This window comes from Leptosomus discolor, chromosome 28, assembly GCF_034619465.1.
Source record: "Leptosomus discolor isolate bLepDis1 chromosome 28, bLepDis1.hap2, whole genome shotgun sequence".
In the NCBI taxonomy this organism is placed as follows: Eukaryota; Metazoa; Chordata; class Aves; order Leptosomiformes; family Leptosomidae; genus Leptosomus; species Leptosomus discolor.
Genome location: NC_141418.1, coordinates 716047 through 732711, shown reverse-complemented (window position 1 = coordinate 732711; position 16665 = coordinate 716047). Strand labels below are relative to the sequence as shown.

Genomic DNA, 16665 nt, shown 5'->3' with positions numbered 1-16665 from the left:
AACACTAAAGCATTAAAATACAGAAAAAGCTCGTTTAACTCACTTCACAAAAGCATGAACAGGGGCCGTAGCCGCCCTCCGGTTAAAGCCCCGCCGCGTCCACGCCGCCGGGTTTTAAAGAGGAGGGTACGGGAAATCGTAGGAATTCCAAAAAAAAAAAAAAAAACAAAACAAAAACAAAACAAACAAACGGGGAAAAAAAAATCCTATTTTAGACAAAATCGTAATGGCAACTAACAACCCATTAAATACAGAGATGCCCCACGTACAGCTAAGGGTGGAATCACAGGTACCCAACCAGTAGTGACCGGTATCACAAAGAGCACTGCAACATGGAAACGGGGCGGGGGGGGAGGGAGGGGGGGGGTTTGTTGGGTTTTTTGTTGTTTTTTTTTTTAACGTGATGCGATAAAACTGCGTATTCCGAGGGCGGGCGAGCGGCGGAGGGACGCCCCCCGCGCCCGCCGGGGGGGGGCGGCTTTATCTGTACTGGTAATTCATGCTGTGGTCGTTCCTGCCGTAGCCGCCTTGGGACGCCTGGTAGGAGCTGGGGGGGCCGCTGTAGTTTTGGCCTGAGCCGGGGGAGTTGTAGTTGGACTGGGAGGAATATCCACCTGCGGAGGGGGAGGGGGAGGGGGAGGGGGAGGAGAGAAGGTCGGTGGGCGACAAAAAGCCGGCGTTAGGGTCGAAGCGGAGGGTTCAGCCCCGCCGCGGCGCGAGAGGACGGGGTAAGGCCCGTCCCGGGGGGGGAGGGCAGCGTATACTGACCTTGCTTACCTTGGTACGAGGACCCCCCGCCCCCCGAGCCCCCGCCGTAGCCGCCGTGGGAGCCGGTGTTGTAGGAGGCGCCGCCCGAGTAGTTGTTGCCGCCGCCGCCGCGGCCGCTGTTGCCGCCGTAGCCTGGAAGGGAGAAGGGGGTGGGGGGGGTGGGGAGTTCGGCGAAACCCTGCGGTGGTGCCTCGGGGAGCGGGAGGGGGCGGCCCCACAGGGGTCCCAGTTTGTGGGTCACCTCGCCCCACGCGTCCAGCGAGCCCCCCCCCCGAGCAGTTGGGGGGCCAAGAGACCCCCAAGCTCGTCTTTGCCGCAACCGGGCTGCTCAGAGCCCCCCCCACCTCCCCAGGCAGCCAGGGTCTCACTGCCCTCAGCATGACCAATTCCTGCTGAATCCACCCCAAATCTCCCCACTTTCGGCCTTGAGCCACCCCCCACCTCCCCGGGCAGCCGGGGTCTCACTGCCCTCAGCGTGACCCAATTCCTGCTGAATCCACCCCAAATCTCCCCACTTTCGGCCTTGAACCACCTCCCCGGGCAGCCAGGGTCTCACCGCCCTCAGCGTGACCCAATTCCTGCCGAATCCACCCCAAATCTCCCCACTTTCGGCCTTGAGCCGCCCCCTACCTCCCCGGGCAGCCGGGGTCTCGCCGCTCTCAGCGTGACCGATTCCTGCCCGATCCGCTCCAAAACTCCCCACTTTCGGCTCAACCCCCTTCCCCCTTCTCCCAGCGCAACGGGCCCCACTACAAATCGCTCCTTCGCCGCTCCCCAGCGCTGCCCAGCGCTGCCCAGTCCCCCCCAGCTCCCGTCCTACCCCCGGCACTCACTGAATTTGCTCTCGTAGTTGTAGTCGGAGCCTCCGCCGCCGGGCGAGTTGTAGGAGTTGGAGTAGGAGGAATAGTTGCCCTGGCCGTGGTTGTAGCCTTTCTGCTTGCCCTGCGGCGGGCCGTAGTTGCCGTACTGGTTCTGGTTGTAGGACTGCTGCTGCTGGCCCTGGTGGGACTGGTAGCCCGAGCCGTAGGAGGGTTTCTGCTGCCCGCCGTGCTGCTGCTTCTTGCCGCCGTGCTTGGGAGGAACCGGCGAGTTGTAGTTGTCGCCGCCCTGGTAGTAGGAGCCGTAGCCGGAGGAGCCGCCGCCGCCGCCGCCACCCGAGTTGGAGTGGCCGCCGTTGCTGTAGAACTGGCCTGGGCGGGAGAGAGGAGGGTCAGCCCCGGCGTTTCGGGGAGGGGGGGGGGGGGGGGGGCGGGCTCGGTGCTGGTTTAACGGGGACCCGTCGGTTTCCCCTCCCCGCGGGCGGGAGAGCTCGTGGCTGAGGCGAGAGGGAACGGCGAGACGCGGCGACGTCGCCCCGAAACACCGGCATGCGACGCCTGGGGGGGGGGGGGGGGGTCTCCCCCCGGCACGACCCCCCCGTGCAGGGCTACGGCAGGGCCTCTAACCGGCCCGGTGACGGCTCCGACGGAGGCGTAAGAGCCGCTGCTCCAACCACACCTGGGACAAGGCGGCCACCGGCGGCGGCCCCCGGTGCGGGGAGCAGGATTCCCCCCGGGGGGCTCTGCACGGCGAGGGGCAGCGACCACTGGTGGGGGTCCAAAGCCGGGGGTGCCCAGCGCAGCCCGTGTACCTCCAGCCCCCCAGGGGGGTTACCGCGACCCCCCCAAACCACCCCGGAGCGCCCGGCTGCTCCTGGCCAGCGGCTGGGCTGAACTTCCCGCACCCAGAGCCCCCTCAGGCTCTTCGAGCGGTTCCTTTCCCTCACGTTGAATTTCGGGGCGCCCTCCGCCGCGAGCCTCGCGCCGCAGCCCTGCCCAAAACCTATCGCCGAGGACTCCAAGCCCCCGGCACCGAAAAAGCCGCAGCAGGGGCCGGCCCGGCGCGGGGAAGGGAGCGACGCCTGCGCCAGGGGAAGGTTTGCCACCGCCGCCTCCGCCGGGGAGGAGAAGCGAGGGGGGATGGAGTTAAAAAGGAGAGAAAGAGCAAAATCCGTCGGAAATGACGGCGGCGCCGATCCCCAGCTCGGCGGGGGGCTGGGGGGTGAAGAGCTGCGGCTCCTCGGGGCGCTGGGCTCCCCCTTTTCCCACCCTTTAATCAAGTCTCACCCAACCCCCCCCCCGCAGCAGATCCCGACCAAGTTGACCAGAAACGAGGGTCCGTCACCCGGTTCTCCGAAGCCCCCGTCCGCGGGCGGGGGGCGGGGGGCTCCGAGCGGCGCCGGGGCAGGGCACGCCGGCAGCTGGTCAACGTTAGGCCGGCACCGCACGGCCAGCGCCTCCCCCCTCCTCTAAAAACCCCTTCCCTCCATCTTTCTGAGAAAAACCGGGGCGGGAGCTCTGGTTAGTTATCCCCCCCTCACCAGAAGGGCCTCCCAACCGCCCCGGCTCGGAACCGCCTGCTCCGGCGCTCGGAGGATTCGTCCTTGGGCTCCGCCGGCGTTTAATCCCCGCGTCCCCTCGAGCGGCGGCGAGCTGCGCCGGCGCAACCACCGCCCCGGCGCCGCCGACCCGGGACGGGCGGCAATACAGTCGCGCCAACGCGACACCCGCGGCGGGAACGAAGGACCAAGCGCTCGGCGCGGGGAGACATCGCGAGCCCCCCGCCCCCCACAAATCGAGTTCTCCGGGTGATTAACGACCTTTCGGGCGTTTTCCGGCGCCAGCGTCGCCGTCCGGTGCTTTTGGCTTTGGGCAAGCCCGGCCTGGGCTGATCGCCAATGCCGCGGTGGCACCGAACCCCGAGGGGGGGCGGTTACGGCGCGGCGGGAAGCGGCAGCAACCAGGCAGTGACCCCCCCCACCCCCCGCCCCCTCAGCGCCAACCCCCCGGCGTGTTCCGGGTTAAAGCTCGGCGCAACCCCCCGGCCAAGGTGCCGGCAGCGCCGGAGTCAAGGAGACGGCGCAAAGTCTTCCAGGAGCGAGAGGCCGCGTGCGTGTCCCCCGCCCCCCCGCCGGCGCTGGGATTTATTAAAAGGCTCAAATTTTTGTACAAAAACCTGCTGTAAACGAAGCCCAAGGTAGTTAAAACACTTGTGTTCCTTAAAAACCGAGAAAGGCCTCGCACAAAAACGCAACGCCGGGCTCTGGGCCGGGCCGGCGCCGGGAGCTGGCTGGGAAAGGCTGCGCCAGGGCGCGCACAGACACCCCCGGGGCAGCGGGTTCCCCCCGGCGCGGGGCATCGCGAGGACCGAGTTCGAATCGCGACAAAACCGGCCCCTGTCTGAAGTCCTGCAGGCTAAGAGAGTTTCAGACAAGCTGCGGTGAAAAGCCACGGTTGAGAAACCCGGCGAAGCGGAGGGACGCACGGCGCGGACACGTGGGGTTTTGGAGTTGGAGAGAATTGGAGTAAAAAGCTTGTTTTGTGTGCAATGCTTTTGGATGCTCTAGGAAGACCCAAAATCATGATAGCCGTAGCAGTCTGTGAAAAAGTCACCTACAAAAGGGGGAGACAGAGCAGAGAACAAAAAATTAGAATTCTTTGGCCGCTGGCCCAAAGGCGCCACGTTTGAAAAGTCGCGTTTTTAGATTTCTCTGCTCCTGTCACGCCCCCCAGTGAAGGCTCCTCCTCACGACCAACCGCCGGGTGTTTGCAGGGGGGAAACCGCGCTCCAAAAGGGCGGCCCGGGAGCTTCCCGCGGCCCAAAGCAGAGAAATGTAAAGGGGGGCCCGGCTCGGGAGGAGACGTGGGGTCACCCGGACCCGCACGAGCCAGCTCGCGCCATTTCTCCCCCGAAAAAAGAGAGAGAGAGAGAAACCCCCTCAGAGGGCTCCGGCCGCCTCGCGCACCCCCGGCGCGGCGCGGCGGGCCCAAAGCGAAGAGGAAAGGGCACTTACTGTAGCCGGCCGTCGCCGAGTTGCCTCCGTAACCGTAGCTCCCGTAGCCGGCACCTGGATGGGGAGAAAAACCCTGAGAACGGGAGGAAACGGCGGCCCCGTGGCGCTCGCCGGCACCGGAGGGGACCGGGGTGGGTCGGGCGCGGTGGCGGCGCCTCACCTGCGTTCATGTAGCCGCCGTGGTTGCCGCCGAACCCGCCCCGGCCTCTGCCGCGGCCGCGGATGTTGCCGCCTCTCCCGCGGCCGCGCATGTTGGGCGGCGGCGGCACCTCGTTGTGCATCGGGCCGCCCATGCCGAACCCGGGGTTGTGCTGCTGCGGGCGGGGGAGACAGACAGACACAGGCGTTACCGGCTCCGGCCTCGCCGCCCCGGCGGGAACGCCGCCTTTTGGGGGGCGGGGGGGAGCGCCACAACGCGCCACGTCCCCGCCTGCCTCGGCCACGGCGCCGAAAACGCCGAATCAGGGCGGTGGCCGGAAAACAAGAGGCCGTTTTCTTGGAAAACTCAACGGCGCTCCCGCTTCCGAGCCCAACGGGCGCCACGGACCCCGCGTTCCCCCCGCCCCCCCCCAGTGATTTCCCCTCCCAGCAAGGGATGAAAGCCGCAGAGCCGGGGGGCACGAGGGTCCCACCGAGCCGCCGCGCCGCGAAGCCGGCGGGGCCGTGGGTTTACTCACTTTTACGGCAAACTTGGGCCCTCCCCTCGCCGGCACCGGGGGTCTCTTCTTCTTGTTTTGCTCGATGGCGACGGGAGCGTCCGGGAACAACTTCTCCAGCGCGGCCAGCGCCGCGTAGGCTTTGGCCACCTTTTTATTGGAACCGGCTCCTTGGAATTTCTGCCCGTCGACCTCCACCTTGGGAAGGGACCGAGGCGTCAGCGGGAAGGGCGGGAACGGGGAGGGGCCGTTGGGCAAAGGAGCCGTTTTTTACGCGGATAATTCCGGAAGGTGGGAGCGCTCGAGATCAGGTTGGTCAAGGCTCGGAGGGAAAAGGCCCTCGCCCGCCGGCCGGTCTCTAAAGCTCCCGTCCCACCCGACCCACCCCGGCGTCTCCCGGATTTAGCCGGTGACTGAGGCCCCAGCGAGGGAGCGGAGAGCGCGGAGAAAGGCCCAGGAGGCGCCGCACCTCCATGACGAAGCGCTTGTCGTGGCTGCCGCCCGTCTCCGAGATCAGCTCGTACTTGAGCCCGCGCCGCTTCTCGTTCAGCTCCATCACCGGGTTCTTGCCGTGCTTCGTCAGAATTGGTCCCTGCTGCTTCACGTTCTGGGAAGCGAGAAGCGGTGCTCAGGGCCCCGAAGCCGCCCCCGCCCCCGCGCCAACTCGGAGCCCGCCCCACCCCCGCTCACCTCGGGGGTTTGATCCGAGGGAGGCGACGCAGCGGCGGGCGTCGAGACGGCCTCGACGACGGGAGGAGGAGCGACGACGACCGGTTTCTGCTCCGTCTCCTCCGCCGACTCGTCGCCTTTCCCCGACTCTTTGCCCTCCACTCCCGTGGGCAAACCCATGTCCTGCAGCACCTGGGGCGAGGAGGGGCGGCGAGGGGATCACCCGCCAGCCCTGACCTCGAGGAACCGCCGGCTCCCCTCCGCCCTGCCCGTTTTGGGGTAAATCCTCGAGAAAGCCGCTCAGGAAGCCTCTCCTTAACCCTGCTCGGCGCTGCCCAAACCCCACGGGTGCGAAACCCTCCGGCCCACGACTCCTCTGCGCGCACCGGGCGGCGCCGCCTCGGCGTTTCACCCCTCCCCTGCCCCTCCCGACGGGTTCAGGGGGCGCTTCACCCCTCCCCTGCCCCTCCCGACGGGTTCAGGGGGCGCTTTTCCACGCAGGGCTGCCGTCACCGCCAACCTGGTGGCCCTCTCCAGCTCCGAGAGGTCGGCCACCGCAGCGCCTCGTCCCGGCAGCCCTCCGGCAGGGATTTGGGGGGGCGCAGCCGGCTCTTACCTTCACGGCCACGTGCAATTTGGCCGTTTTTTTGGAAGGTCCCGACGCCTCAAAGGTGCTGCCGTCAATTTCCACGGACATCGTAAAGATCGGGGCGTGGACGGGGCCGGTCTGAGAGACCAGTTTGTACTGGAGCCCCGGTTTGAGCTGGTTTAGTTTCATCAGTGCGTTCATGGCCTGCGGAGGTTCGAGTTTTTCCTCTGCGCGGAGAAAAAAAAACCAAACACCGCAAACCCCAAGTTTGTCGCCTCTTTCGAAGCAGCACAGCTGATTGCAGACAGATTCCCATCCCCGTTTCAGTTCCACCAAGGGAAAAACCTCGCGGAGCGAAGGCGGCCTCCACCCTCCCGCGCCCCCAGTTTACAGCAGCGCCCCAGGCCGAGCCCTCCCGCCCCGAAGAGCTCGCGGGCAGCCGGGGTACCTACCTCTCGTTAACTCAATACCTTTTTTCTGAATCTTCTTTTTCTTTTTGCTGGGAGATTTCTCCTCTCCGTCCTCCTCCATCGGACGCTTCATCGGGGTGACAGCGTACGTCGTACTGGGAGGGATCTGGACTGCAACGACCGCGACAGCACCCCCTGAGCACCGCAGCTGCCAGCCCCGAGAGCCCGGGAAACGCCACTTGGGGCTGGTTTACTCTCCCCCCCCCGCCAAGCACCTACCAGTATAGTCAACGGGGTTTTCGTTCTTTGGTTTCTTGGGCATTTTGGAAGGCAGGGGATCCATCCCCAGGACTTTGTGAAGCTGGCCAAAAGCCGCAAGCCTCAGAGCGTGCTAGAAAGACGACACGGGCGTTAACCGGGGCGCGCAAGCGGCTCCGCCACGCTCCGTTCCCGGCGCAGTTTCAGCCAGGAACGTTCTGCCCACCCCTACACCGAAATCCTCATCGGTTTAAAGAGGACTCTCTGAAGGGGTGAGGTTCAGCCCAAAATACGGGTCACGGTAGCAAGTCACTATGTAAAACCTGATACTTTGCTTCTGGTTGGCCAAGCTACAAATTCCTTCTGGGCGCGGGACCCACTGGCGTTTCTTTTACTGGACTGGGTATTACCCGAGGTAACCCCGACCTCCGAGGGGCGGCTATACTACCATCAACCAGCATGGAAGTGCAGAGTCAGGCCAACTGATTTAAGTTTCCGTAACATCTGTAGTCAAAACTATACCTGAGCACTCTGTGTGATATCTTCCCTTTGTTGTCTGTCTAGATGCCCAATAGCATCAGTGGCTTCTTTTTCACAAGGATCATAAATACCAGAACCATCTGAAGGCAGGAAACAAGGAAGATATGCAGAGAATTATCCTGGTGTTTTCTAAAGAGACTAAACTAAGTATTCCCTTGGCATCAATCAACACTCATCTCTCGGAGAACACGGACCGACATGATCCATCCAACGTCCGACATTCTGAAACTCGGCTGGGCTACGGCACACGTACGAGCAGCAGCCGGGCTGGTCACGACCCCTCGGGGAACCAATTTTTACGCTCGTAGGAACTGGTACCTCTCTCTACCGGGGGAGGGGGGGGTTTAACGTGGCGGGTCCGGAGCTCCGAACACGCGTGCCCCAAGGTCCCCGCGGAGGCTGGGGGCGTCCTGAGCTGCCCGCGCGGGCCAGAGGGGGGACGGGACCGCGCCCCCGAGCTTCACCCGCCTTTCGCCTCGGCTTCGCTTTGAAACGGGAAATGCAGAGAACCACCTAACCTGGCATGACGATGCCCGAGGCGAGGCACTCCAGCACCCTCCGCAGGGCCTCGCCGGCGCCCATCGGCCGGTTGGCGGTGCCGATCGACTTCTCGCACAGCAGCTCCAGAGGCTGAAAGAGTAGGAGGGGGGCGGGGGTTGGGGGAGGTGAGGGAAGCGGAGGGGACCGCCGCCACCGGAGGGGACCGCCGCCACCGGAGGGGACCGCCGCCACGGCGGGAAGCTGCTTCCAGTTGGCCGGCGCCTCGAGGAGGGGCGCCGCGGGTCGTTCGTCGGTAAAACGGCGCGGCGTCCGCGGCTCCGCGGGGGGAGACGCCGCGGTCGCGCTACGCCCCAGGGAAGGGAACGTGCCCAGCGCCGGTGGGGAGAGGCGGTACCAAACCCACCCCCCCAAAATAAAAAGGAAATAAAATGGGAGGAATGACCCAAAAAAAAAAAAAAAAAAGGAAATAAAAGCGGAAGAATTACTCAAAATAAAAAAGGAAATAAAAGGGGAGGAATTACTCTCCAAAAAAAAAAGGAAATAAAAGGGGAAGAATTACCCCCCCCAAAAAAGGAAATAAAAGGGGAGGAATGCCCCAAAATGAAAAAGGAAATAAAAGGGGAGGAATTACCCTCCAAAAAAAAAAAAAAGGAAATAAAAGGGGAGGAACGCCCCAAAATGAAAAAGGAAGCAAAAGGGGAGGAATTACCCATCCTCTCAGCGGCGCCCAAGTGGGGACGCGGGTGCAGAGGTCTCGCAGGACGCGGATCACGATGACGCAGGACTTCAGCCCGTTGGCCCTGGCCTGGAGCAAGAACCAGAAGCAGACGGGGGGGTGTCACGGGAGCCCCGGGAGGGCCCCGGGCGCAGACACACATTCATTCCGTGCGGCGCGGCTCGGGCCAGCGGGTGTTTCGCGCGGGCGGCTTGGGGCTGCGGCGGCCGGCGGCGGCGGCGGCGCGGCTCGTCACGCACGGCCGCGGCCCCCGCGGCTGCTCCGCGGGAAAGGCCCCTCCTGAGCGTTTCCACTCGCCCCAGCGCCCCTCGAGCGCCGGGCGCCAAGGGCAGCACGTCGAGCTCGCGTCCGACGTGCCCGGGTGCGTTAAACGAACAAAGGAGAAAACCAAACCACGACAGGGTCAGCCCCTTACGGAGTTTTACGAACTTTCTACTTAAAGACAAATAGAAGAACAAAATGCAAACCTGGAACCACTTGGCGTGTCGCAGTGACGCCAAGGCAGCAAGGCATTTCTGCCTGTCCAGAACGTCCGGGGAGTCGTTGCCTGATAGCGTTTCTATTCGTGGATGGAATAAGAAGACAAGGCACAGTTTGACCAAGGGGGTTCTGTCAGGCGGAGGAGGGGATGAGGCAGCTTCCCAACGGGCAGCTGGGGCTCCCAAGAGATCCTGCAGCGGGAGGGGACGGGCCTGCGGGGCGCTAACGGCCTCGCTTCGCCGTTCAAACCGCAGCGAGGGGGGAGGTTCAACGGACGGGGAGGGGCTGAGCTCGGTGCTGCAAGGAGGAGGAGGAGGAGGAGGAGGAGGTGGGTCGTGCGGCTCGGTGGGAGAGGGCGGGAAGCCCTCACGGCTCCAAGGAGGAGGCGGTGGCGAGGTGGCCAAGGGCAATTTGAAATCGGCCCCCGCTCTGCGCTTAGCTCGAGCTGGGGGGTGGGGGGAAGAGCTCTGCGAGGATCAAGGGAACCCCCTCTGCCCGTGAGGCTCGGCTGCCCGGGCCCCGACCCGTGACAGAGAGCGTCCTGTTGGTCAAAGGTCCAGCGTCCCTAAAAACCGACAAACTAGAAGGCTCGGGAGACGAGGTCAGACACCAAACCCCACAGACAGGCAAGAGCACAAAGGTATTTCCCAGTCTGTGCTGCAGCAAAACCGAAGGTACAGTTGGGGGGGGGGGGGGGGGGGGAAGCGGCAAGTTTCTCCAGACCAGGGTTTTAGATAAGGCTAGTGCGCGGCGCGAGGGGCCGGCGCCTCCGCAGTGAGGCGAGGCGAGCGCCACCAAACACCCCCCACCCGTCCGCGCGCGCCCATCCCGAAGGGAACGGGAGAGCCGAGGGAGAGGCTAACGTTATCCAAAACTCTGCATCGCTTCGCCGGGCTCCGGCTGCCGAAACAGCCGAGGGAGGAGCCCCAGAGCCCCCCCCCCCCGCCCCGTCCTCCTTGCTGCAACACACACCGCGGGGAACATCCCGGTTCACGGACATGCAAGTCATCTCGCAAGAAGCCTTCGAGGGTTTTTTTGGGTTTTAAGTGTGATCTGGTGCGAACTTTTCTGTCACTGCGCAGGCCGCTCAGCTGGCCAGGAACAGAGCGAGCCCAACGGGAGCGGGCGTACCAGCGAACGGAAGGCCCGAGTGACAAAACAAGAGCAAGGATCTTTAGAAAAAAGGACAAGTAACGACAAAAAGATAAAGGATTTCTTTAAAAACAAGGAGCAAAATCCCATCTGAACGGTGCTACTCTGTTTCGGAAGCTCTGCTCCGAGTAAACCGTGACCTCACGAGGTTGCCGTTCTCTTTACGGAAACTTTGAAATCCGCACAAAAACCACCGTCGCCGCTTCGGCCGGAGCTCTACCAGCGCCCCAGCAACGGGCGGGTTTCCAGCCGGCTGGCAGCCAGTCCCTGCCTTCCCTACCTCCAGCTAACTGTTTTTCCAGTTCTTCTCTGACTACGGGCGACGTCAAGTGGATGGTCAGCGTCAACGGCGGCTCTTTCGTGTTCTTAATGACAATGGCGGCGTCACCCACCGACTGGATTATTTCGTATTTGTCTTCGGTGATAGCCTGCAGGAGAAGTTCCCCGCTCAGCAAGGGGCCGACTCGCTCCCAACACCCCTTTCCAACAAGGTCTAGAAGCAAAACCCCCGCTAACGGGGACGCCCGTTTCACGGGGCACTTCCAGAAGCGGCCGCGCGCCGACAAAAGTCCCTTTTCTGGGCAAAGCCCGGAGGCCGCCGGCGCCTTTCGACCCGGTCAACAGCCACCCCGCCCGTTCCGCGCCGCGCCGGGCCGAGCCCCGCCGGGCTTTACTCACAGCAAGCTGGACGCCCAGGTTGTCGGCGACTTTCTCCAGGAGGTCTGTGGTGGGTTTGTCTTTGCACAGAAGCACGAGCTCCAGATCCAAGTCCCCCTTCAGCAAGAGGCCTTTGGCCACCAGCCCCACGCGCATCACGCCCCGCAGGGTCCTCGTCAGCTGCTCCGTGGCCTTCTGGTCCCTGCGAACACCGCGGGGCGCCGTCAGCGGGGGGCTGGGGGGCGGAGAGGACGGGCCGCGCCAGCGCTCGCCGCCCCGCTCCTTACCCTCCCTCCTTGCTCTCCTCGTCGGCCGCCGTCTCCATGGACTCCGCCTCGGGCTGCTCCCCCCCGACCTTCTCCTGCTCGTCGATCCAGTCGGAGACGGCTTTGAGCGCCCGCTCCGTGTGGGACACCATGTTCTGCACGGCCTCCAGCTCCTCCTGCGTCGGGTAGACGGCCGAGTGCTTGGCCATCACGTGGCGGTCGTCGTTCACAAAAATACGCATCGGTCGCTGCAAACGGGATTTTGAGACGGTTTCAGCGAGACGACGCGCGGGCTGCGCGGCTCGCGGGCCCGAAGCCGCCCCCCGCCCTCACCATCTTTGCTCCCGAACGTCCGTCCGAGCGCTCCAGACGGGCCGGGTTCAGATCCTTCCGCCGAAACGGCTGCGCCGGTGCCGCGCTCTTCCGCGATCTGAAAGCGGCAGAAAACCAGTCAGCGACGGGGACGGGCTGGGCCGCCCCGCAGCCCGCTGGCCGAGCCCACCTGGGGACAGAAACCCCCGTCGGACGCCGGGACAGAAATCAGCCGCGCGCCAACTCGCGAGCGAAAGCCCCGTGCTCCGCTCTCCGGCACCACGACGACACCGGGCTCGGTCCCGCACCCGTCACCCCAGTTTCCATCAACCCCTCGGCTTTACCCGCCTGGCAGTCGCACGAGCACCACGTTTAACCCCCCACCCCGGCTCGGTCGCTGCAGGAGGCGAAGGCTGTGAACCGTCCCCGGGAGCAACGAGACCCCCGGAGCTGCTGCACCCGCCTGCTCCAGCTTCCCTCCTACTCCTTCGTGGCCCGAAGGACACTCCAGCTCATCGTTCCCGTTAAAACTGGGTTTTCCCAAAGGTCCCGCTCGTTGTTTCTCAACCAAAACACGCCGGAGGCGAAGCGCCGGAGCAGCCCGCGCCGGGAAAACGGGCTACGAGCTCTCGGCAGGCCACGAGGTGAAGCACCAGGTTGCCAGGCGAGGCGGTGGCTCCCGCTCACGCTTACTCAGAAGCCACGACCTGCAGAGATCCCTGTGCCCCAGGCGGCTTTTCTCCCCAAACGCCGCCTCAGGCCCCTCAAGTCACCGACCTGCTCTCAGCCAGGGTCCCTACGAGCCGGCTCAGCCGCCGCCTTCACCGGGGGGAACAGCCCCGGCCCCCCCAGCAGAGCCGCTCCCGAAGGAAGCGCTCGCGGCTTCGAAAACCCAACAGTTCGAGCCCAAATCACGACCGCTCGCTCCCCACCAAGACGCCATTTTCGAGGGGGACTAGCCCACCCCGGCAGCCTGAGCCCCCGCCAGGGCAGCGATCGCCTTCGGATGGAATCCAAGCGCTTTGTTCCTCCGGTTTAGCCCTCGGGCAGAGAAACGCTCGCGTCCTGTGGGAGCGGGTGACGCTTGGCGGGGGAAGAGCTTCCCAAACCCGCCAGCAGGCTGCTGGCGAGGCAGAGGAAGAGCCTCAAGCGCCTGAAGATGATGGAGATGAAGGTGGTTGTCACCTGCACCCCCCCAGCCCCTTCACTTCATTTCCCAGCCGAGTCCGCATCGGCCCGGGAACACCGCCGGGGAGAGCCCATCGCTCCAGAGCTCACCCCCAAGCCCCGCTTCTCCGGGAGCTCTTCCTTTTTGAATGAGTTTCCCCTCAAAATGAAACCAGCCCCACGTTTGCTTTCGCCTTTTTCCCACTGGAAACTGCCCCAAATCGGCCTGTTCCCAGCCCGGACGGTCACCGCGACACAAGCCCGACGCTGTTCACACCTCACAGGCGACACAAACCGACCCGTCTTGAGGATAAATTGGCCAAGATACCAGAATAGGAATAAAAACGAACAAATAACGAACTGCCCCAATACTCAGCGCTTCACCAGAGCAACGCCACGGCACCACCTCATTAATTTACTTCATTAACTTACTCGTTACTTCATAAAGTCACACGAAGGGCCTGGGCAGAAACCAGGCTCCTGCTGTGCCGCCGGCTTTACAAACCGAGCCGGGGCTCGCGCCCCGAGCAACTTTCTAGGCTAAAAATGAGGAAAAACTCCATTTCCTCGAGCCGCCGGCGCTGTACGGACTCAGAACCGCCCCCCCCCAATTCCAACCCCGCACGTGGAGCCTTCGGTGGGGTCTGAAATCCAGATTCGACCCAGACGCCAGCGCCCGCTGAGCGGGGAGGGCTGACCCCACGCTACCTGCGAGGGGGGGTCTTCGGCGTGCCAGCCCCCCAACCCCTCCTGCTCCGGGCGGGCCCCGAGGAACACGTTCCCTCTGCACCAGCCGCTGTCCCTAAAGCGCCCTTAATTTCCTGCCAGCCGGGTAAGAAACGGGCTGGAATCCGGCTGGTTCTAGAGCCAGAAAAGGACTACGGCGGCCTGAGAACCCCGAGTCCCGTTTCCTGGGATTTCTGGTGGCGGAGGCGAGCGCTCGGCTCGGAATCCCTGAAGCTCATTTCGAGCGGGAAGCCCGGGAGCTGACGCCGCGGCGCCTCTTGGGGAAAAGAGCCACAGAAAAAACACGTTAAAACACACGAGCACGCGCCACAACACGCGATTCCCGACGCCGACGGTCATGAAAATTTGAGAAAAAGGAGAAACTTTGACATTCCACCCTGCTTTTAAGCCTCGCCTGCTCTGCTCTCCCGCTCCTCCGGTTTCCACTACCAGCCTGATTTCACCAACAAACTTTCCACTCGACTCGAGCCTGCTGACAGAAGGAGACTCCGCTAAATATTTGGCTGGGGGGGCGGGGGGTGGATGAGAAAAACAACGAAGCGACTGCAAAAGGTTGAAATTTCTGCCCTGGATCAGGGGAAAAGCGAAGGACCGGGTCGCGATTCAGAAAGCTGCTGCGTTTTAAGTGAGAATTAAGTCATTTTTAACCTGTGGTTTTTAGCCTGTCCTACCTGAACGGGGTGCCTGGGGGGAGCGCGACGCCTTCACACTTCGCTTTTGTTTGCGTGGGGGACGGCTGGCAAAGCTCTTCCAGGCCTAAGGACGCGGGCAGCGCCGGCTGCCCCTCGCACGGCTACCTGGCTGACCGCGGCAAACAAAAGCTGTCGGCGCCGCGGGAGGATTTTAATTATTATTATTATTTATTCCCCCCCCCCCCCCCCCCCCCCATCTGAATCATCTAGAAAAGGAGCGGCGACGAACAGCGGGATGGAGGAGAAGAAGAAGGGGAACCGCGAGGAAGCGGCCCCGGGGAGGGAAGCTCAGGGCAGGGAGCGCGGTCCCGGCCCTGCGGGGAGGGGGTCGGGATTTAAATCGCGCCGAAGGGGATGTTGCCACCTCACCTGTGCGACATCCCCCCCCCCCCCCCCCTCCCCGGGGGAGCTGCTGCTCCCGGGGTGGGGTGGGGGGGGTCGCGGAGCCCCCCCCCGGGCCCGACCTTGCCCCTCTCCCGCCAGCGGGGAACCCGGGGCCGCGGCGGTGGGGGGTGAAGGGGCAGGCGGGCCGCTGCCGCCATTTGCAAACGCGGCGAGAACAAAGCGGCGGCGGCGGGAAATGGGGGGGGGGGGGGGGGGGGGGGGCCACGGCGCGACCCCCTCCCCTCCCCCGCCGTGAGCACGGCCCCCCCCCCACCCCCCAGCGGGAGGGGCAGCTGCGGGGAGGGGGGGCTACGGGATGGGGGGGGGGGGGGGATGTGGCGCGGTGACACCCCCCCCTTTAATTCCCGAGGGCCCCCCCAGCCCTCCCCTCACTCACCCCCGGCCCAACGGCCGCCCGCCGCCATTTTGTCTCCACAGCACAATGGGCCGGGAGGGAGGCGGAGGGGGCCGGGTCACCGCCGGCGCGGCCCGCCGCCACCCGCCCCCCCTCCCTCACCAACCCCACCCCACCCCCACCTCCGCCTCTCTCCCCCCCCCCCCCACCGGCCTACCCACCCTCCTCCGCGGCCCCGTCCGCCCGGCACCGCCCCCCGGTGCCGGGATTCCCCCTCAGCGCCGGGGGGTTGGGAAGGCAGCGCGGTTCCTACCGGGGGGGGCCTGGCGGGGAGGGGGGGGGGGGCGGGGAGGCGGGCCTGGCTGCTGGTCCTCCCTCCCTCAGCGGCGGCGGCGGCGGCGGCGGCGGCGGCGGGCCCGGGCCTGGGCCTGGCCGCGGTGCGGGGCGCGGTGCGGTGCGCGGTGCGGCGGGGCGCGAGACTGCAGCGCGGGGGGCGGAGCCGCCGCCGGCGGGGGGCGCGCGGCCGTGCGCGCGGGTATGGGGTTGAGGGGGGGGGGGGCGGGGGGCGTGAGGGGAGTTTGGGGAGGGCGGGTGGGGGGTGGCGGTGGTGGCGTGGGGGGGGGGGGAACAGGGAGTCACGTGGAGCGCGACAGTGGGAGCCAATGGGTGAAGGCGGCGGGAGGGTGACGTAGGTGGGCGGGGAGCTGCGGTGGGCGGGGCTGCGCAGGCGCGGGGAGGGAGGGGGCGGGGACGAGTGAGGTCACGCCCTGGTCTGGGGGCGGGGCGAGGGCGGGCACAGCGCGGAAGGGGCGGGGCGGCCTGAGGGGACCGGTGGCCTGAGGGGACCGCGGACTGGGGGGGGGGCTGGTGGGCTGTGGGGACCGGTGGCCTCTGGGGGCTGGTGGCCTGAGGGGACCACAGGCCTGAGGAGAGCGGCCTGAGGGGGCCGGTGGCCTGTGGGGGTCAGGGATCTGGGGGGACAGGCCTGGGGGGCCAGTGGCCTGAAGGGACCGTGGTCTGAGGGGGCTGGTGCCTGAGGAGACCAGTGGTCTGAGGGAGCTGGTGGGCTGTGGGGACCAGTGGGCTGAAGGGGACCCATATCCTCTGGGGGCTGGTGGCCTGAGGGGACCACAGGCCTGAGGAGAGCAGCCTGAGGGGGCCGGTGGCCTGTGGGGGTCAGGGATCTGGGGGGCTGGTGGCCTGAGGGGACCTGCAGACTGTGGGGGTCAGGGATCTGAGGGGACTGGCCTGAGGGGACCAGTGGCCCGAGGAGAAGGCAGGGCACGAAGGGCCGTGGGGCACAGGGGTGCAGCGCCGGGCCTGGGAGGTGGCCATGGGCCGGCTGCCCACCCTGGAGCTGAGCCCCTGAGGACGGGGCCAGGCTGTGCCCCCCCAAGAAGGACCCACCAACACCCTGGGACTGCCAAGAGCAGGGTTTGGCCACCAGCACGCCGCCATACAGGGTTGCCCTAGAGCAGGGGACAAGTCCTGTGG

General features: G+C 65.3%; 1 protein-coding gene across 5 annotated transcripts; it reads right to left on the bottom strand.

Annotated features, from left to right (window-relative positions):
• Nucleotides 1-419: 419 nt before the first annotated feature.
• ILF3 (interleukin enhancer binding factor 3) lies at nucleotides 420-11935 on the bottom strand. Of its 5 annotated transcripts, none has more exons than XM_086478906.1 (19): nucleotides 11848-11935; nucleotides 11536-11762; nucleotides 11270-11450; nucleotides 10872-11019; nucleotides 9427-9518; nucleotides 8933-9028; nucleotides 8241-8352; nucleotides 7705-7802; nucleotides 7204-7315; nucleotides 6967-7095; nucleotides 6542-6741; nucleotides 5947-6117; nucleotides 5726-5863; nucleotides 5278-5454; nucleotides 4761-4914; nucleotides 4601-4654; nucleotides 1602-1958; nucleotides 769-900; nucleotides 420-614 (listed from the first exon to the last, which is right to left on the bottom strand). In XM_086478906.1, the coding sequence occupies exons 1-19, from the start codon at nucleotides 11848-11850 to the stop codon at nucleotides 481-483; spliced, it is 2715 nt and encodes a 904-aa protein (XP_086335032.1). In that variant the 5' UTR covers nucleotides 11851-11935; the 3' UTR covers nucleotides 420-480. The 5 variants fall into 5 exon arrangements, with proteins under 5 accessions (XP_086335032.1, XP_086335033.1, XP_086335034.1 ...); XM_086478907.1 differs by having other exon boundaries at nucleotides 6985-7095; XM_086478908.1 differs by having other exon boundaries at nucleotides 778-900; nucleotides 6985-7095.
• Nucleotides 11936-16665: the final 4730 nt, after the last annotated feature.